Genomic DNA, 21847 nt, shown 5'->3' on the forward strand with positions numbered 1-21847 from the left:
AAGAATCTGAACAGTACAGGAGAAAGAAATACTGTGGACTGTCTTTTCCACTAGCTACTCAACTGTCCTGTCCCAGCCAAAGAACTCTTGCTCTGAATTGGCTCCTGAGTTTTTCTGACAGTGCACTTTTTTCCCCATCCTTTGGACTTGCTTGACACTATATACTTATAAGAGTTCAGGTGAAAAGCAAGTAGTACAGCATTAAGGGTACTATTTATTCACTGTAATAAACAATTCTCATAAGGTAAGGGTGTTAATAATTTTGGATGATATCAGCCATAATAATATGGTGCAATCATTTCTGAATCATAGCTAAGGGTAAAACCCAAGAACTAGCCGAAATCTCTTTCTCTACATATTTATTCAAAACTTATTTCTTCTTTCCTGCCTGTGAACAATGAACTAGCTGTTTACATGGCAGGTTTCCATGGTTACAATCTTGCATTTGGGGCCCACATGGTACAACCTATATCACTGTTACATCAAAAAATATCTCCTGCTTCCTAAGCAGAAAGTCCCTATTCTCGTTATTCCTCGTTTAATCCACAACATGACCTCAGAACTCAATCAGCATGAACTTGCAGGTGGTTGTTTTCCCTCCTTTTTTTTGCCTCAGTTTTCTCCTGTTTCTGTGCTTAGTAGATTAATTGTTCATGTTTCTTAATGCTAGTTTGTTTTGATTTTTTATTATCTGTTCTTTGTCACTCAGGCCCAGTAAATGATGAAAACTCTGAGCCTGTTTCAAATCACTCTTAACTTTAAAAGCAAAAATGTACTGAGTCTTCAAATAGTATGCAGTCATTCCATTTTTTAATTATTTTTTTCTTCTTTACTGGAAAGCTACTACCAAGATGCCGATGTCATTACGATAGTTGCCCTGGAGAGCAGAACAGCTTGCTGACTGCAAACGAATTATCCACAGATCAGCTCTTCCATGCTGATCACAAGTTAATGGGTATTTTCATAGACTGCATCTGTAGAACAAGTTTTCCTTGCACTCATTGCAGAAAGAGCAAAATCCAATGAAACGGTTAATTTATCTGCTCCTTTAGCTGTTCTGATTCCCACTTGAATTCTACAGACTTCTGCAGTAGTGAACTATGTGAATTTAAGAACCCTCGTAAGTTTTATCTTCAAATCTTCTTGTTTATTCAAATCTTCTTTAACAAATCTCAGACTTAATTTTTTAGCATGTCTCATTCAGTAACCTATAACAGTTTTGTGCATTTCATAGAAGCAGTTATGCATTTTATTAGACCAATTTCAACTATTGCCACTCCTCTGGCAGAACTTAAACAAAAACTCAAGCCCCTGCTTGTACCTCCAAGTTCTGACTTCCAGTCAGGTGCAATTTACTGAACTATATTGGGAGTTTTTATATATACTAAGATGTCCTGGCTGGTTTTGTACTTGTGAAAAGCATTCAGCAGTCATCTTTCATGACACTTATATTCCACTGAATTATTTCTTAATATTGGCACTTATATGACTTTTTCCTTTTTTATAAACCCTAGTATTTTTACCACTTACAAATAAATGTAGTTTATCTGATCAGAATATCTTTTTCCATTTTTTTTTAAACATTTAACTTTTCTGGAGTTTCAGAGAAGCAGATTCTAACTGTATCATCTTCTGATTCCTTTCAATAAGAAAACATTCCATCTCCATGGCAAATCCTACAAATCACCAGAGTCCTTCTGGCTTCTATGCTTTACCTTGACTACAAACCCCCACCACTGTCAGCCTCTGTGGTATCTGTGTGTCGTAAGAATGCAAGTGTCCTTGGGTGTCTCTCTCTTCTTCCTCTCTGAAGCTTTCAGTACCCAATCCTGCTTGAACTGATGGCTGTCCTTGACATATTATATCATGGCCTTATAGTGGACCTGAGCAGCAGAGGCCAAGTATAAATGCTCAAATGTTGACAAATCTGGGTTTTTTAGAAAGGTTACCAGAAGTCTCCTTTCTGTTCCTTCTCCTCACCATACATATAGTGTACAATGCTGAAATAAGCTGGGACCTTCACTAGGCATTTCTATTATTTGAGCTGGGAAAATATAAGTCTACAGGATGCACAAAAAGTAACAAAATTATAAAGGGTTTCCTAATGAGTTCATTTTTAAGTCCAGGTGTTTACTTCCACAGTAGTCCATGTTCCTGCTTACTTGTGCACGCTGATTTTTCTGCTCAAGTAATTTTTGAATGTTATTTTTGTTCATGACTACCAAGACTATCTAAGCTTTTCTGGCATCCCCCGTTTCATGGAAGGTGTGACCAGGCTGGTTGTCATTTATTGATGTGACTTGCCAGGATCATCCCATTTCCAGATGGGCAACATTGTAACCAGACTTCCCACTCCGTCTGGAATTTTTTCAACTTGCTGTCCCAACTCTGTTCAATTCTTGCTTTCAGATAATCTTTCTTCCCTACCTGTGAAACTTTCAGGTTGTATTTTTGCTTCTTTACTGAAGGGTCTCTCTTTTACATCTCATTTTAATTTTTTGTTCTTTCATAGCCCTTATTTGAATTGTAGCCACTTCTGGTTTTGAAGACCATGTCCATTATTTGCTCTGTCTCATCTTAACAAAGTTTCATGAGTTCTTTCTTTGGAAAACGAATTTGGCTTTGACATTTTTGCCAATTCCTCTGGTCTGCTGACGGCTGTTTCCATGACGAGTGGAGCTCATGAAGTGCATTTCCGAAAAAGCTGACTATATAATGCACATCAAATCTTGAAGGGGCAAATACTGAGATATGGAACTCGAACAGACCATCACAGTTATCAAAATTTGCCAACTTGCATCACAGAAATTCGCCATGCTCCCTTTCTAAGTTATTTATATTTCTTGCCTGCAGTGGCCCTACTGTAGGATGTTTCAGAATCTCACTACTTGTTTTCGAACTCCCTGACAAGTTATTTATTTGAAGTTATATAACTTACTTTAAATGAACTAGTTCTCATGCCATCACTTTTTTTAATGTGTTCTCCCTATCTGGTTCCTTGATGATGTTTTTAGGCATCAATTGTATTTACTGTTATGATTCATTTTGTTAAAGTAATTCAGATTCTTCTTTCCTCACAGAAAGAGTGTCCCTAGTTCTCTGATTGTTACACAGAAATCTGTCCTCCCCCATGACTGGTCCTGTCGAAAAACATCTCTCAGCCACAGAGAAACTAAGCAGCTTACAGTATTCTAGATAAGATCTGATCAACTAATTTGTGTTGTGGCATCAGTATTTTATTATTTCTTATAAATTATCCTACGTGTAACAGTCTACATTTTCATATGCTCTTTTCATGCATCTAAATGGTAACTCATAGTCCATATGTGATCTCTGCAGCTTACTACCAAGCCATTTGCAGGGTCCCAAAACTTGAGGAATTAATCTTGTAGCTCAGTAAATCTTTTAGTGTAACATATCTTCATCTGGATTTATCCACTGAAATGTTGAAAATTAGGAATCTAGAGAAGTCTAGTTGAATTCTTTGGTGCCCTGAAGTTTACTGAAATCTGGAAAAATTGAAGGCTAATACACTTCTACTATTTATCAAATTATTTATCTCACCACATTTTGCAAGGATGAATGTATTACAGCTATAGGTAACTGACCTCTTTAATGCAAATACAAGGCACTGGTGATCTGCTACCATTTAGCCTACAATAACAAGGAATATAATGGAGTTACATGAAGAATGGGACATTGAAGGCTAGACATCAAGGAAACTTTCCGAAAGTGATTATATAGAAGTTTTTGATCAGGCTCCAATGGAAAGTGATGAAAACAGTATTTCTGGGCACATTAAAGTTATGGGCAAAACATTAGAAAACAGAGAACAATTTTACTTGTTTCACTGGACTAGGTGATTTCTCAGCTCTTTTCCTTTTGAGCTCAAGAATTCCACACCAGCAATGCTGAACAAGTACTAAATATTGTTAGGCTAAGAGACATTTCCAAGGCTATACCTGTACAAGGGAATTCCCATTTAGAAAAACCTCCTACAGCAGGACTTCGGCCAGTGTGAAGAGAATATTTACAGTTACTTCCCTGCCATAGCAAGAAAGTGCCAAGAACTCATTTTTATTACACATTAAGCCCTAAGAGCATTTCTCTCAGCACTGTAGGGACACCTGCCTTCACTCTGGAGTAGCAGGAGTTCCAAGGACAGTTTGCTACTTGGTCTGCTCCTCTTGCTTTGGATGTCTCACATTCAAGTACCAAACAGGCCCATACCTGCTCATTCTATGTGCTCCGATAAGAACATAACCTGAGGCTGTATTTTAGTGTTTCAGGATGGTTTGAAATTATGTGGGAACAGTTTTGTAAATACACAGGGAGAGACCTTGTCAAACAATCAAGTTGTTTTTACAATCCAACCCACTCAATTATCTCTGGGAGTAGATGTAGAAACAGAGCCACTTAAATCAACGGAAAAATAGTACAAAGAAAATGTAAATCACTGGGTGGGGGAAATGCACCACATATTTTTACATCTGAAAACAGGAGACAGAAGTATGGTCACACAAAAGCAGGATGCTCTTTTATAATATAGAGAAAATACACAGTAGGAATTTTCTCCCTTCCTTTCTCTCTTTTACAACTTCTGCCATGATTTTTTTAGCAGACTGAGCATGGCCTGTTCCTTATGAAGTCAGTTCTACATCCTACAGTCTGTTCACCAGATATTTTTTTGAAACTTCTAATGCAGTACTGCACCATTAGTAACATCTACTATATCTTATTAAGTGAAGGAGAAGAGAAAAGAGAAGAGAAGAGAAGAGAAGAGAAGAGAAGAGAAGAGAAGAGAAGAGAAGAGAAGAGAAGAGAAGAGAAGAGAAGAGAAGAGAAGAGAAGAGCCTGCTATTTTATCTCCACATTAACATGTAAGCAGAATAGTTTAAGAAAGATGGGTACTTCAGTAATTTTTATAGACAATGATCTAGATACAAGCTCTAGCATTGGAAATTGCTACATTTCTGCCTGCTGAGAGCTTTATGTTCTCTTCCTCCTGAGCATCCTCTCTTAAACATTTCATAGAGCACATGGTCAAACTTTGGTCCAGCCCAGCAGAAACTTCCTTTGTTCTGATATAAACTGTGCTCAAGGTTGTACTTATTTTCCTTTTTTTTTTTTTTTTTTTTTCCACCAATATGAGGTACATTTATTCTGCAGGCTTGCACTGGTGCAGCTGCAGGGTTGCAAAACATGCTCAGCTCAGTGTGGACAACTTCTGCCCTCACATATCATATATTCTAATCTCTGCAGCTCTGGAAAGGGGTTTTCTGGAAAAGGGCACAGAAAATATTCCCATGTGAAGCCAATTTGCTTGTTTACTGTGAAATAATTTACTTTCTTTGAAAGATTAAAAGATAGGCTTTTTGTGGTTCATGATAAACCTGGGTCTGAATCAGAGCAGAGGGCTGCATTCCCTGCATTCCTGACAGGTCTCAGGGGTGAGTCCTGGCATCAGCTGCAGAAGAACAGCACAGAGCGCTCAATGAAGGTCTTGGCACCGTGGGGGTAAAAAATACTTCAAACACTGATACAGATGCCCTTAGAAGTTTTGTTACAGTCAGATACAATAATAGCCTTAAATGAACCAGCTGGCTGGTTCATCTAACCCCTTCAGAACAGTGTAAATCAGCATGAGCTGCAAGGTTTTGAAAAACATTTCTGCCTTTGAATTGCTTTAGTTATTCAAGGCCTCAGCTGAACACTTCAGGTGTGGTTTCATAACTGACTTCAAAAAACTTAAGATGGTGATGTCTAGGGAGTGGATGACCCCATTTTTCTGCTCGCACTCCCCTGTGTGTCAGTGCTTTCAGTCTTGTGGCCATGCAGTGATTTGCATCTACTAAGCCACCTGGAAATTAGTAACTACTTTATACAGGGTTCATTTTCAGTCAGACTGCAAGGGACAAGCAGTAATGGCAAAGAAAGGGAAGTGATGAAAGCGTGCAGTCAAAAGCAGGGCCACCCTTTCAGCAGCAGTAGAAATGTTACATCTACTTACACTGTGAAACAGCACTTGCAGTTTATTTCTATATCACGTCTCTAGAAGTAACAACCTTGTCATAAATTCTGTCTTTGTGAGAGCAGCTAGTACAACTCTTCCAGACGAACCTTAAAAATTTAAAGGTTCTTCTGATGGGCAACAAAAATTAAGCTGGTTTTGCAAATTATCTTATATGATTATGATGTAGATGAATAAGAAGCTTCTAATTTCCTAACTTTGTTAATGTATCTTTCTATACTGCCCTTTGATTAATATTGTGACATTGAACGATCTGTTTTACCATCATTATTTTCATATAAATCTGAGTCTTCTAAGTGAAAATGTCATCAGAGTAAAGGCATCATAAATATATCTTAAAATATTTTTAGTTATCTGCAGACCTTACAGTCAACGTGCTGATAATGATTTTTGTTCTTAAGGTGACTCCAGAGATAAATGACTCATTTTATGTGATGGAAATAACCTTCCTAGAGGGTGTTGGGAGGATGAAATAAAGATCCTGCCCAGATGTTAAAATATCAGAAAAATTCACTAATTTTTTCACAAAGCTAGACACATAGACTTTTCATGCAGAACTGTGTATTAGTAGGGAACAGAGATTTTCCTTAAATAAGACAATGACTTTGATCTTACTACACTTCTAAAATAGCCATAAACTCTCAGCAACAGCACTCTCAAGCTCGAACCCACTTATTTTGATCCACTGGATGGCCACCTGTGTCTCATTTCCCTTTTCAGAGATGTTTAGGTGGACTACACAAATGCACCATAATGAAAGAATTGGAGATGAGACCTCGAGATGAGAACTGGCCCAGAACTTAGGTGATGTGCTTCCTCACAGCAGTGAAGGGCAAACCAAAACAGTGCAACTTCCACCAGTCAGAGGGGGAAGAGTTATGATCTTCTTAAATCATGCATGAGGTAAAATCAAGTATCACTGTACTGATTTGTACTGATTTCATTAGGACACTCTTTAACGCTTAGTTTAACCAGTGGCAGGGGGTTGCTTAATTTCCATAGGTCTCCTATGATGCCTGATGGTAACTGGGAGCTTTAAATAGATTGGTGAATCAGGTCCATTTAGGGATCCTCAATGGATCTCAGGTTAAAGCTGCACTGCAAGAGACTCAAAAGAGGTGGCCATAAAAAAAGAGGGAAAAAATGACAAAATACAAGGCAAAACAAAAAAAAAATTGTCTGGGTTCTCATCAATCATATTGCCTCAGACAACCATTTACATTTACATTATTTACTAACGGAGAGCATTTACTGGAAAATTACAATGCAACAGTGGGCAGGAAACACAGAAGTACTCATTCCTCTTTGGAAGAGAGTTATTCTGTCATTTTTTGGGTTTGTTGCTGTAACTAACTTATATATTTGTTTTTACAAAGTAAGCCCCGTTAGTGAAAATTATTTTATGCTCCCTTGCTACTATACCAACAAAATTAAATCCAAGTTCTTGCATGATGTGACATGTAAACCATTTGCACTGAAGTGACTGCCAGAAATGGATGGAAAGTTTTTATCCTGAAGAAATACTCAAATAAAATGCTAGCATAGTCTAAAATTATTTACTGAAAAGAACTGAAGAATATTTTGTGTCCTCTCTTTTCAGAAAATCTATTTAGTTGGGTCTAGTATGCAACAACCTACAGCATCAGCAGAAAAAGTGATGTGTTTTCCCTTCTGTGTTGGGTAAGTCTGAAAACAAGTGGGTTTCTTTAAAAAGAAGACATAAACCAATTTTCTTGGCATTTTATGGGGAAAAAAAACCCCAGTGTGCTGACATCTAAGGTAAAGCATGCATGTTTTCAAAGAAAGTATTGTAAGTGTGTTACAAACACTAACATTTTGCCAGTTTCACTCAAGATCCTGATACAGAGCAGGTTTTAAGAGCTGGATAGCCTCAGCTCCACCTAGATGCTCTGGTCACAACTGCATGCACTTATCTCACTTAACATTCCTATATACCATGATTCAGCTTCATTTCCTTCCTTTAATTCAGTCAAAAGTCATCAGAAATAGATAAATGGATTATTCCTTTTTGATAAGACAACTTCAGATTTCCCAGACACCCAACTGCTCCTTTGCTCAGAGAAGTTAGACGTTAGATCCATTTTTCTGCACCAGGAAAAATGTGACAGTTCATTAGCTTTTGCTATCCAACTCTAAAATTGCAGACACATCAATCTACCTCCTCTGTCCTATGGAGCTTCTCTGTTATCACAAGGCCATTCAGAATTTCCCCAAGGGCCAAGACCAACACTTGGAAAAGAGTGTAATTGCACGAAACCAAAAGTGTGCCCTGTAACCCACCAGCTCAGACACCCCCGCCCAACCTCATTCTTCCTAGTGCTGTTATTTCAGACTCCTATCAGGTCTCAGTCTGAACACAGCTGGGAGCAGTGATCTCCACCCTGCCTCCCCAGCCTGTGTAACCTTAGTTTCAATCTTTTATTCATTCATTCATTCATTCACTGACAAAAATATCAAGAGGTTTCTTTAAATGACAGCAATATGCTTGGACTACCGATCTGCCAGAAGGATTCTTCAGCATTGTGTAAACAACCAGCTGTTAGAGAGAGAGACTACTTTGAAGTTACCATTTGCTGCACCCACAGCACTTGGGCTGGATCAGGTTTTACTGAGCTACTTTCATGGCAAGCTCTTTTTGTCTCATCTAAAGAGTTTCTTTGTGAGCAATGAATGAGGATGCATCTTGGGAATGGTCTGATACTTCAAAAGATGATTCTTGTAGTTTATCTTGCAGTAAGCTTCTCCTCTGAAGGAAACGCTGTAGAGCCCTTGTATTGATCACAATGATAGTCTTTTATCACTGGGCTGTCTGCACTATCACTATCTAAAGCAAATCTTTGCAAGCTGTGACTTTTATTAATTGAAATATGCATAGGTATATTCTGTCTTTTATAATACAACACACTTTTTTTTTCTGCAAATGCTTCAAAACAAGCTGGTCTTGCTGAAGTCCATGAACGTTCACTGCCTCCCTGGTGAATAACTGCAATTTAGACCATTTTTGGGATAGCAAAGACAAAAATGTCTTTATGTTTAAAAACCAGAAGTTTAGGGGTTTGGAGCTGTTTTGTTTAGCTGTGTTTCCTGTACTAAGTTTCAATGGAGGTAAAAACAAAGCAGCATTTGCACACCTAAGCTACTAGCCAAAGGAGGAAGTTAAAACCAGAAAAGGAAAACTGGCAGCTAAAACACATTTAATAAAAGTTTCTTACCGGCAATCACTTTGCAGAGGAGCAGTGAAGATTGACATTTAAAACCATAACACATTTATCACATTCTAAGCAACACACCTCTATAGTTTCCTACATACTCAGATACAAGTTTATTTCCAAGATGTTGGAAACTGTTTTAAAATACTTATTAACTTTTAACTAACCTTTTAAACTATTAATTTTTTAATTTAAGAAGACCAATGTCATAGCTGGTTTTGTCTTTTTTTTACTTACATCTATGCCCATATACTTGATTTATCCCTGATCACAGAATAATTAAACTATTTCAATATTCTTTAGCTTAGCTGCAATGACACTTGGATGCTTATCTGAACACAGTACAAAATTGCATGTGGATAATCCCTTAGGCTGAACATCTCTTGTTCACAGCAGCATCAAGAGTACCAGCCCATGGGTTTTAACACGATTTCTAGCATTCAAGTATTAAGATATTTGAGCAAATGTGCATACTTTACAAAGTAATCCTGACAGCGTTCTCTTTTGTTGTGGTAGATTTCTGAGTGTTTTAAACTTCCTTCCTAAGAAGGCTACATGGTCATGGAAAAACTCCTGCTCAGTTTTGTATGTATTTTTTCTTCATTTCAATGCAGAACTTTTCAAAAATGTCTGGCTGAAAACCTTGTAGCATTCTGCAGTTTTAGCTTAAATGATTTCATGCATCAACAGAAACACTCATTAAAGCTGCTACTGACTGGTAGCTGGGAAACAAAATAAGAGCAATTCAGGAAGAACCTTTCTCTCCTTTTCTTCTGCTTTGAGTTACATGACCAATCTTCCCAGTATCCAGATTCTTTCATCTTTGGATTAGACTACATCCTACAGGCAATGAAAAAAACCTAGCCCTAAACCACAGGTTTACATACGTTTTATGTGACCAGGATACTTTCCTATGTTTAGCAAGATGATGTAATTTTCTGTTGCTTCCTGCCTTCGTTCACTCTGAAGCTAGATGTCCACAGTTACATCACATGACAATGGGAGACCCTTGCACAAACTAACAATGAGAACGGATTGCTTCTCATCAACATGAGCCAGGTATTTTTTACAGTATGGTGTAAAATGCAAAGTGGATCCTTTCAGTTTCTCTTTTCAGCAGTTTTGCCTTTTCTGTCTTTATAGTCAGAGTCACTGCCATGGCAGTTGGGATACTCAGAATAGAAAAAGGAAACAAAAAAAAATCATGAGCAGGCAACAAACCTGAAAGATACCCAACATGCACACAGCATGGCAGCTCAATATGCTCCAGAGATGCTGTGCCAAGCTACAGCAGCTGATTCTGGGGGCAGGGCCAGCAAGCGTGGAAATGGGGTCAAAAAGCAAGGAGCTGGCAGGGTTTCTCCAGCATTAATGGAGGAGAGAGCTAAATCTGCAAGTGAGCTCATGTCTGAGCCAAGGACATCCAGGAGAGCTGGTGGGAGAGGGGCAACAGTGGCAGGAGACCTGATGATACTGGGGATCCTCTTTAACATCTGGCTTTGGAAACAGCTGTGATTTTGGCTGCCAGGACCACTTGAGCTTCCTCCACCACAATCTTATTTAGAATCATTCAATAACATATGGAAGGGAGCATTGAATGCATATTCACAGAGGTGGAAAATCAGAGCACGATGGTGTGGCATTTTCACAACTATTGTGGAGTTCTTTCAGACAAAATACCTGGGATTCAGCAAGAGCTTTATGTTAAAATGGATACTTCAGAAACTTTAATCAACCTGTCTGACTTAATTTACACAGGAAGTCAGTATCACTACAGAAGCTTAACAGATGGGAGTTTCAGAAAACTAACACATACTTATTACTCTGTAATTAGTCACGATGGAATTAAAGCCAGTAGTCAACAAGTGATTATTGATTACAACGTAATCACTGCAAGTTCAGTCCTGGCTGGAAAGCAATTGTTTTCAGAGACACCAGTAACTTCTGCTGCAGACATGGTGCACACTGCTACACTAACAGAAAAATAAAAGCCTTCAGAAACTTACCACTGAGGTAAGAGCCATCTGAAAACTGTAGATTCGTGCAAGGCCAAAGTCAGCTAGCTTTATCTGCCCGTTGCTGGTTACAAGGATATTTTGGGGTTTCAGATCCCGATGCACCACTCGATGTGAATGCAGAAAATCCAGTCCCCGAAACAGCTGAAGCATCATATCCTATATACAAAGAAGAAATCAATATGCAGTTATCAAGACAAGGTGGCAGGCAAGCAAGTAAATCACTTGTTATAACCTGAAAAACTAATTTAATAAATATTGACTTAAATATGTGCACAGGAGATAAAACCAACTATTAATATAAAATGGACAGGATGTTGCTAGAATGAATGGAATTGAACCAATGCCCTCATTGAGTTAATGTATGGTTTCTAGTTGAATTATCTGAGGCTGATTAACAGTAGTATAAAGATTAATCAATATACTTAACAAATAGCAAAAGTATGTTTCTAAATCCCTGGACAACTTCAAGAGAATGCTGTCCAAGTAAGAAAAATACATAGCAGTTTTTCTGCACTTAACTTTAAACCACATGCCACTTTGTATTCTCACCAGCTTATGCTTTGCCCTGCCATGGTGAAGTGAAATTTTATCACTCATTTTAACAGGCACAAGGACCTGTTTCAAACAGAAAAACTGTTTAAATGGCAAATTTAATTTGATTTAATATTATAGAGGGAAAAGCTTCACTTGGCAAAACCTGCTGTATAGAATTTACTGACTAGGACAGAAATTACCTTTAGATGAAAGTTTAGCACTAAAACAGTGTAATAATCATAATTCTGATTCTTCTTTCTGTTTTGTTATAGTGATACAATCTTCCATGACATTTTCACAGCTGAAGCAACTTTTTTATCTGTACTCATGTTTTGACAATCTTAGTAATGTGAAAAGAATGAACCAGCAGACTCAAAACCAAATACTAGAAATCCCCTGCATTCCAAATTAGAAGGATACTGTCAACTTGAAAATTATATTTGCAGAACAGACAGTTACAAGAAGATGCTGCAATAAGAAAGAAAAAGAAATGGACAAAGAAGTTTATTTTCTGCATGCAACTGACTTGAGCTCATGAAACTGCAGTTCTGTATATGCTGGTGTCATATGCCTTTTCCATAAACCATGCAGCAGGGTGTCCTGTTGTTAGCAACCAAAACGATCTTGGAGAAAGGCATGGCATGTAAAAAAAAAGAGAAGAAGGATAACTTGAGGTTGGTTGCTTTTGTTCTTCTCTATGGACTTGGGCATGTTGCAAGTAAATATTCAAAGCACACTACTGAAAGGAATTCTATCTGAGCATGGGTGTAAAAATAACTCAAAACATTCAGCTTGGTAATATTGGTTAAGTTGGATGCATTTTTAAGGTAGGCTTTAGAGACATTGCTAAGTAATTTAATACAATGCTATTCCTTTCTTGTAATGTTTCCTGATCATTAATAGAGAAAATATTACATAACATACAGATATTAAATTTGGAAGCTTTCACCTGACCTCTGATAAAACAAGGCCATTTCTGTATACAGCCAGCTCATAAAGCAATCAGCTTTTATTTGAAGACTCCAATTACGGAGATTTTACCATTAAATTATGGATGCTGTGACAGTATTAAATTATTACCACCTCTGAAGGAAGGTGGTGAACTGAGAACTCCATTTCCTGCTAGCTGACGCCTTTTATTTCCTTTGCTTCCCAAGAAAAAAACTGGGAACTGATAATTTTGACAACCAGTATAATATGGTTAGGATTTCAAAAGAAATATACAAACTATATTGAATCCTCCTGTATTTATACACGGATTTTTTTTTGCAGTTCAGAAATTTGTAAGAACTTGGGCTACAGCTCTGCAGGTTTCAGTCATCAATAGAATTAATGTATGTAATATCTGGTCATTCTGTACCATTTTAACTTTTACCAAATCCCAAAAGGCTTTGGATCAGTCTTGCAGACATGAAGAACATGCCAACAACATTTAGGCATATGGTTATTTTAAATATGTACTTAGCTGTTTCACTGAATTTGGGCCAATTTTTTTCTTTTTTATTCCAAGATGACATAGTATCAAATAAGAAAATTATTTAAAGAACTGAAGTATTAGTCAGTACACCCTGGCAAGTCCCTTTCTGGTGACGTTTATGTATCCTATTCATTTGTCAACTCTGTAAACTCATTCAGGCAGGCAGTTACCAAACATATCAAGAATATTTTTTTTCCAACAACTGATGCTGGTTTTGTTTCAATTTTCTTCCTCAAGCTCAGCATAACACAATTCTGCTCTGCTCATTTCAAGATACAAGCGATATCTTCAGGTTCTAAATTCAGAGTCTTCTTCCAGCCACAGGTAAAAAAGGAAAGTATTTGAAAATGGAAACTGGTATATCATCCCCTCTATCCATCGGACTCAAAAGATGAATATCATTTACAGAAGTTCTCTTCACACACAAGAAATAAAACATGCTGCAGAAGAGTGAACTGGGAAAGTGTAAATTTAAAAGGTGTTAGAAAGAAGAAGAGCAACAGGAGGGGGAAAAGTGCCATATCTCCTCTTCCAGGAAATTCAGGGTTGGTCCATATAAGCTGTTTTCCACTATTTAGGTTAGACTGTTCATTACACTTATTACTTTCTGTAACAGATTTCGTTCAATACTATCTGGAAGAACAGCCCAGAGTTTTATGTGTGTAAAGAAGGGCACTTGGATGTAAAAAGACTGTTTGCTATTTGTGATTCCCTGTTTTTAGATTCTCAGCAAGTTAGAGCAGAAGCCAAAATCACAACATAGGCTTATTATTATGAACTTCAAATAAAGAATAACAAATGCAGCAGCTTAAAATTTTGTGCTGCATGCAAGCTTAGTTCAAAACCATTAGTCCTTACTTTTGGAGAATTATTTCATTGACTTGGTCAGGCACTTGCAAGAAACATAAGGCAGGGTCTGGGATCTGTGCTTTCTTTGACACTGTAACTAATATCAGAAGATACTAACCTTTGCTAGCAAATTGGATAAAGGCTGTAAACATGCACCAGCCAGATCACTACCTAATTAAATCAGGATAATTTCACTCATCTAACGGAAATGCATCCATTTTTATTAGTGACGAATACCCAGTATTATCTCAATTACCAAGTTCTAGAAATAACTGCAGGACAGTCTTCATGTGCCTCAAGGATTAGCTTTTTCCATGTCTGTTTTCCCCTGAGACATTTTCTGTGGTAGACAGGCATACCACATTTTGGAAATACAGGGGCAATCATATTTCAAAAGCTAATTGAAAAGCAACCAATTCTATGCAACAAACAAGAACCTTTGTGTCTTAAGAGACCGAAGGAACAAGCTCTAATGAGTCATGATCAAACCTCTACTGATGTTTATCAGTGCTCTTTGGATATTGTATGTTTGCAAACAAAGACACAGAATGTGCCTGTTGTTTCAGATTAGAGATTTCTGCCATCACAAAACCTATGATAGTTGGCTATTGCTCGAGTTGAAGATACATGCACACATTATCCCACTGTAACTACTTTCAATCACAGGTTTATTTTTTTTTCTTTTTCAGGTTATATTTTCCATGCCATCTATGTGCAAATATAAAATATTTACCTGTAAATCAACTGAAAACTATTTTGTGCTGCAACGAACAAGTACAACTTGTTTAGAGGAAAATATGGGGCTTTAATTTTGTAAAAGTCACATAATGAAAACAGGAGTTAAATTTGTTATGGAAATGCTGCATCTCTGCCTGTTCCACCATATACTGTATTGACAATGATTGCTCATTCTGACATTTACTGAATTTATCAGCTCTGATTGTCAGGATCATCGGAATTTTCTGATGAACTTTTCAAGCTACACCATATTATGTCATGAGTCTCAATAATACTCAGAAAAATATCCTGCATACTCTTCCTCTGTCATCAGTGAGGATGGGGCTGGGCTCGGGCTAGGCTGAGCAGCTGCTTCTGCTGCCTCTGCCAAAGGCAATAATCATGGCTCGTATTTCCCGACTTAGGCAGCAGGAACAGAAACCCTGATTTCCTACACATTTTCGTCTCCACCTTGTCCTGTCTCCTCTTCACTATATGCTTCACTGACCCCTCTTAACCCTCCTCCAGCATCTGATCCACAAATCCTTTCCAAGCCATTGGCTTTCAAATACCACTCTGATCCTTTAAGAGTCACCCACCATCTTGACTCCCAAGAAAAATAATCTGTCAATTATCTGCAGCAACTTACAGCTTGTTTGAGACCTACCAGATTCTCTGGAGGACTCTGCCTGCTTAACTCAAAAGAGAATGGCATGGCTGTCAACCAAAACATTTGAGTATCTACTCAAAGACAAAAGAAACTACAGAGCAGGTTTCAGTGTCAGTGCCTAGGCACCAGCAGTCAGGACTGCAGGGGCCTCAGCCAGGGGACACCAGGGGCTCTGCCCTGCCAGACACGCTGAGCTCCAGCCAGCTCCGATGGACCCACCGCAGTGACGGCTGGGCCCGCCAGCCACGACCGTGGTGCCTCCATGAAGACAGATCCAAGGGCAGAAAAGGCTGCAGGGAAAGAGGAGAAGAGAACAAAAGGAGTGAGAAACTGCACAGGAAACAACAGGTGAGAGAGGAAGAGAAGTGAGAGGAGAAAGCCATCCACGGCGGAGCAGTTACCCACACTGCAGCCCATGGAGCAGGCAGATACTCCTGAGGGAACTGCAGCCTGTGGAGACGACCTAGGGTACAGCAGGCACAAAGAGTGAGAAGGAAGGAGAAGGAGAGAGGAGCTGCTCCTGTGCTGCTTAGGCTGGGGAGATTCAGAAGTGATATACAGCCTGGAAAAAGGCATGAGAAGGTGCTATTTGAATACCTGTTCTTTTTTTGCCCACCGCTTGAACTAGCAAGTATCTACTTTGACTGGCATTAGACTCAGTTGATTTTCCACAGGATAAATCTATTTTGCCCATGATGGTACTTGGTAAGCAATCTTTCTGTCTTATCTCAGCTTATGAGCTTTCTTGCTCCTTGGTGTTCTCTACTTTCTGTAGCTGAGGTGGAAGAAGCCAGTAAGTGCCTGGATGAGAGTTTGCCTGCTGGACTAGGCTAACCCACCACCATGGTGAAGTACGGATGCCAGGTTCTGTCTTGGTAAAAGGGAACACAGTGAGATGCAACCTGAAGGCAAACACCAAGAGTAATGTATCTTCAGAGAACATGTGCACCCTGAGGTAACATACATTTATGACTAGCTGCTCGTTATGTGAAGCTCATGTTTTTCCTCCACTGGCTACAATGTGAAGAAAGAAAAACCTTTAAGCAGGTTGCCCTTCATTAGAGTGACAGGAGCTCCTAATACAAAAGAGAGTAATTCAGTAGAAGCCCACAGATATACTCAGTTGTGTCATCAAATAAAAACAACAGAGTACAGAGCCTTGCAAACTACAATAGACTACAATAGACCCTAAATTTGTACTAACACACAAGTTTTACACATTTTGGTGGGGTTTTTTTTTAACCTGCCTATTTTCCTCTTCCTGCTCTATTTCCATGCTAACATTCTGTAAAGCACAACAATCCTTTGGCATCTCCTAACACTTCTACTCTTCTGTGGAGTATCTCATGCCCCTTCACAAGTTGCATCCTTCACCCAAAATTTCTGTCTATCTGCAACTCATTTTTCTTTTTGCTGAGTAGAATGGAATGTCCCTATTTTACATGGCAGGTGTTGGAATACTCATCCTGAACATTTCCTGTAGGAGTGTTTGCATAAAAGGCAACCACAAGTGTAAACAAAGGGGATGAGTTTTAGAAAGCAATGTGTGATGAATCAGTCACGGTAGTTTCATTAAAAGGCTCACTGCCTCTCACTGGAATAGGACCTTCTCAGAGCAGAAGGGGAGAAGATGAGGCTTCTTTCATATCCTACTCAGTTATACAGAATCCCCAATCACTGAATTGCTTCCAATTTAAAGGGTGATTTTACACATGCGGGAATGGAAGTTTAAAGTGCTGTCCCATTCTCTGAAGCCTATTTTTGAAGCAGAATAATTACAGCCCTTCTATGGTGATACTTTGTAACAAATAGTCAACATTAATTAATGCCAAAAAAACAATGGCATTCCTGAGGAATTACACAGTACAGATACATGAATAGCAAAGGACATGATTAATGTTGTTACACTGAATCCCAAAGGCATTAGCAATAATGTAGTGATCCCCTGTTAAATGCAGTGATTCTCTTTTTTCATTTTTGTCCTCGCACTGGGCTGGGAACCCATCACCTCAACCTATCTAGAATGCCATGACCGTGATGGTGGGGCCAGATGCAATTTGCCACTGTCTGTGGAGCTGCAGGATACTCTTCATGCAGCTGGCTCGATGCAGTGGCTGGGGCACAGTCAGAGGCAGACAGATCCCTGCCCTTGTGCCCTGTTCCTTTTCTCAGAAGAAAGCTATTCTGATCAGTCTCCCTGCAGGGCATTCAGAAAGGGGATGAGGAGGCTGTCTTTGCCTTCTCCTAGCCACATCATAGCTTCTCAGGACTCAGCCATGATACAACCAAATATATACGGGATGTAGAGCTCTTCATCCTCCTTACACTGGGTAACTATTTATCTCAGAGTAATCCTATTGCTTTCCATAAAAGTATTCACAGGGTAAGGGTCATTCCTCAGAAGAGAACACTGCTGTGATACTCCTGTCAATTAACTGAGAAGTACCAAGAGAATGTGAACTTCACAGCATGTTCAATTTAAATATGTTTACTGTTTTGATAAGAGAACAATAAATTCAAATAATCTATTCACTTAGCCCTATTAATCAACCTTACTATAGAAGATAACATATTCATTTTCTGTTCATAGAGTAAAATACTGTACAGAGAAAGATACTCTCAATTTATTTAGTGTATTGTTTATGTCTGATAAACACATGCAAGGAATTGGTCTAATAATTGGTAGTGTTTTCTCTGCTGATACCCTAAAGGTAAATAATTTGTTGAAAAATTATTAAGTTACATATATTTTAAACATGAAGTACAATACTTGTGTAATTATCTTTGAATTGTAAAACTATCTTAATAATACAAAAGGTACTTTAATGCACTTAAGAATAGATTTAAAGATACGTTAAAATATATTCCGATTATCAGCCTCTAATCTATTTTAAACTGCTTTTGTAAGAAAGAAGGCACAGCTCATAAAGGGATTTCGGATTATCCAATTGTTAGGATGAAAAACCCTACAGACATGCACACTCACAGAAGTATGCATGTATGTATACACACATTATAATGTTTTGAATAATCCCACTGAAGACAATGTGATAGCATATAGTAGTCCACTGCAATAAACACTGACATGAATATAGTTGTGTTGTTTGGTTTTCTGTTTTGTTTTTTTTAATGGCTAGAATTATTTGTGTAGCAATTCAAAACATAAAATACCTGAAGGAGTGGAGTCTATAGAACTACTGTTTTGAAGACTGCTTTGGTTGCTATTGGAAGTAGCAAGGTAATCAAGATTAGAAAGTCCTAAATAAATTACTTTGAAATACAATAATTGATCAATTAGTTCAGAGACAGCCTAGTAAAAATAGCAAATGTCACTATTATGCATAGAGCTGCCTGTATATTATGACCATTATATGTCAGTCCCAATCAAAAGTACTGCAACTGTGCACAAGATTCAGGAAAAATGCAAAATTTTAACTGAATTGCAAAGGTCCATGTTAATATTTGAAAAGCTTTGAGGCTCACTAATGCTACTGCACTGCTGCAAGCTTATGACTGAATTCCATGAATGTGTATCATAGCTTTCAGCACACTGTTTTCCCTTGCTGTGCACCTATACATAGACTGAACTCAATCCACAGCCACTACAGCAGGCTTAACATGTTCTAGTCCTTTTGCTTAAACTTGCCAACTGTTCCTTCTGACTTAGAAAACATCTGCCACAGGAGAACCTGACCAAACATATTTTGGAGCGCTCCAAACACTCCTCAAACACCAGAGCTCAGCAGCAGCAAAGGCAACATAAGTAGGACTGGACCACAACAAGTGATGCCCCTGACTGTTGAAGGAACTGCTCTGAGTAACCTTCTGTTTACTCTCCTTAAAATAAGCACCTGGATTCATATTTTATGGGTTGGTAAAAGTTTCAATCTCAGTAGATGTCTGTTTTACCAGAACCTTAATGACGACAGATTCCCATGCTGTTTTCAGTAGCTGTGAACCGAAAACCAAATTCAGTATTTAACATGTCTACTTCACATCTCTGGGGGACATATGTACATACACATGCTTAGGCAGACACGTGGATGCATTTTACTTAAGTTGATATAGTCATTCCACATCAATTTCTGATTTTATAGTTCAACACCTGTCAAATCAGTTTGCAATCTATATCTTTCAAGTTTTACTTTTTCATCTGCTATTTTTCATATTTGATGAGAAGAACATGCATGACTGAAAAGAAACCTACATAATTATTGTTCTACTTATGTTCAGTTATTCAGTGTACCAAAAATTCCTGTCAAAGTGGAATTACCAGATATGCAAATGAAATACACAGCATTCCCCACGTGGCTACTGGTATTTGTCAGATAAAATACATGAGAATTGAACAGAGAGGAAGTTTGTTTTAACATTCTGACAGAAACTGGCACTGTTAGTAAGGCTTATCCCATATGGGAATATTTCACAACAGGTAAATGTAACTTTGTGATTAACAGTCTTTTTCAGTGCTCAAACCCTTCCACTCTTTGTGCCCTGCAAAAAAACCCCACAAGGCACAGCTTTTAACAGATTTTATGGATCTGAGCCTAGATAAGCAAAACATTCATGTTCCTTTCTTGTATCTCTGGATGATGATATCACAGTTTTATACATCCCCAAATACCTTCTGGGAAACTTCCTTTCTTTTATTACAAGCTTTTTATAACTGTATTGGAAACAGCAGTTTCTCACAGAGCTTCCTGGTTTGACAAGTTGCTACTACTCTGTTCTTTTATTTCTCATACAATCTGAAAAAGAGATGAGGACTAAAATGTATCATGAAATCCCCCAAATTCTTTACTGCCTCACCCAGTTGATAAAGTTCCATACAAATGATTTGAAATAGCACCTGTGATTTGTATGCATTGGCTGTAAATATTCTTCTAGCATGCCTAGGGATTGACACCAGCACATATTTGGTACATAAGCACCAGAGCACATCACAGCGCAGTTTGAATTCTGGAGGACACTTTTAATATAATTACTTCTTTAATTATGTTTCTCAACAGGGTAAGTCACATCTTTCCTTCAGCTGATGCTGTGAGCCTCTTTCTTCTGAGATAAAATCCAGACTTTAGCTTGACTAAATCAATCTGTTCTGGAGCATTGTGTTCTGGAGGACTGTGATAGCACCCCTATCTCTATCACCTTAATGCTTTCAGTTTTTAAAAACAGATTTGAAATTGCTCCTAATTGTACATATCTCCTTCTCTCACTGCCCTTCCTCTTCAGAGTCTTTGTTTTTGCATTACTATCCATTTGTATTTTGGGACATCGCCACTTGCAATCCTTGTGGAAGCTCTCCTGATATAATCAGAAAAATCAGTCCACCCCAACGATCCACAAAGCTGGATGTGACTTCCTTAAACTACTTCAGTATGCTTTGGGGAGGAGCGCACAGAAATCACTGTCACACTCCCGGCCACAATCAATAAACTACAGTAAATTATCAATCAGTGATGAGTTGATTGTCCTCCTGCGCCTCTTACGCAGTCCTTATGAGGAAAGATATCAACAAACAAACCCTCTTCTCTAGGAAGAATGCTACTCCAGCAGGACTACAGCTCTTTACCAGCACCCTCCTAATGCCATTGGCCATCGCAGCTCTTCCCAATTTCCTCAAACTCCAGGAAGGGTTATAATATGGCATATGCTGACAGACAACACTCCTTGCTAACAGGAAGGACACGTTGCTGTGGGGCCCAGATCTCGGCTTCTCCTTCCCTGCAGCTGTCTGTGGACAGCAGCTAATTGTATCCACTTGTTTAACCTCGGGGATAACGTCTGGAGGGGACCAAGTGCCACAAGCGTACTTTTTTTTTTAACGGTCATTTCCTCTCTGGTGTAACTTGCATGACAGCATGTGACAAGCAGAAATTAATGGGGACACTGCTGTGCCAATACCTCTTGAATTGCTTTGACACTGGCTGCAGGCTGCCTGCTTGGCCACCCAGCCAAGACCTCACATGAAATGTGGCAAGGGGCCCACAGCTCTATTCACTAACAAGCCAGCTGGTCAGTGATTAGAAAGCTGAAACAACGCTGTGCACATACATCAAGAATGCTTTACAAGCAGCTTCGGACTTAGGTGGTAAAGCATCTTAGAAGAGTAGATCTGTAAATTTATCTTAGGGACTGTTAACTTAAGCTAACATTAGAAATAATGCAGAAGACCCTGGAAGACAACTGGCCTACATTGTTACCTAAGTGCAAGAAGGACTAACCTCAGAACAAAGACTAACATCTTGATGTGCTCAAGATCATGTGCAAACAGCTCAGACCACATGGATTCTGGTCCAAAGGAGCACTCAAATTATGTAA

At 38.6% G+C, this 21847-nt stretch overlaps 1 protein-coding gene across 6 annotated transcripts in view; it reads right to left on the reverse strand.

The window, feature by feature from the left end:
* The window catches only part of CDK6 (cyclin dependent kinase 6), a 136974-nt gene that overhangs the window by 67930 nt on the left and 47197 nt on the right, over nt 1-21847 (reverse strand). For all 6 annotated transcript variants that reach the window (XM_064410125.1, XM_064410134.1, XM_064410172.1 and 3 more), the window contains one exon: nt 11268-11435. In XM_064410125.1, the coding sequence (XP_064266195.1) occupies nt 11268-11435 (168 nt within the window). The remainder of the gene's footprint in view (nt 1-11267; nt 11436-21847) is intronic.

This window comes from Passer domesticus, chromosome 1 (assembly GCF_036417665.1).
Source record: "Passer domesticus isolate bPasDom1 chromosome 1, bPasDom1.hap1, whole genome shotgun sequence".
Classification (NCBI taxonomy): domain Eukaryota; kingdom Metazoa; phylum Chordata; class Aves; order Passeriformes; family Passeridae; genus Passer; species Passer domesticus.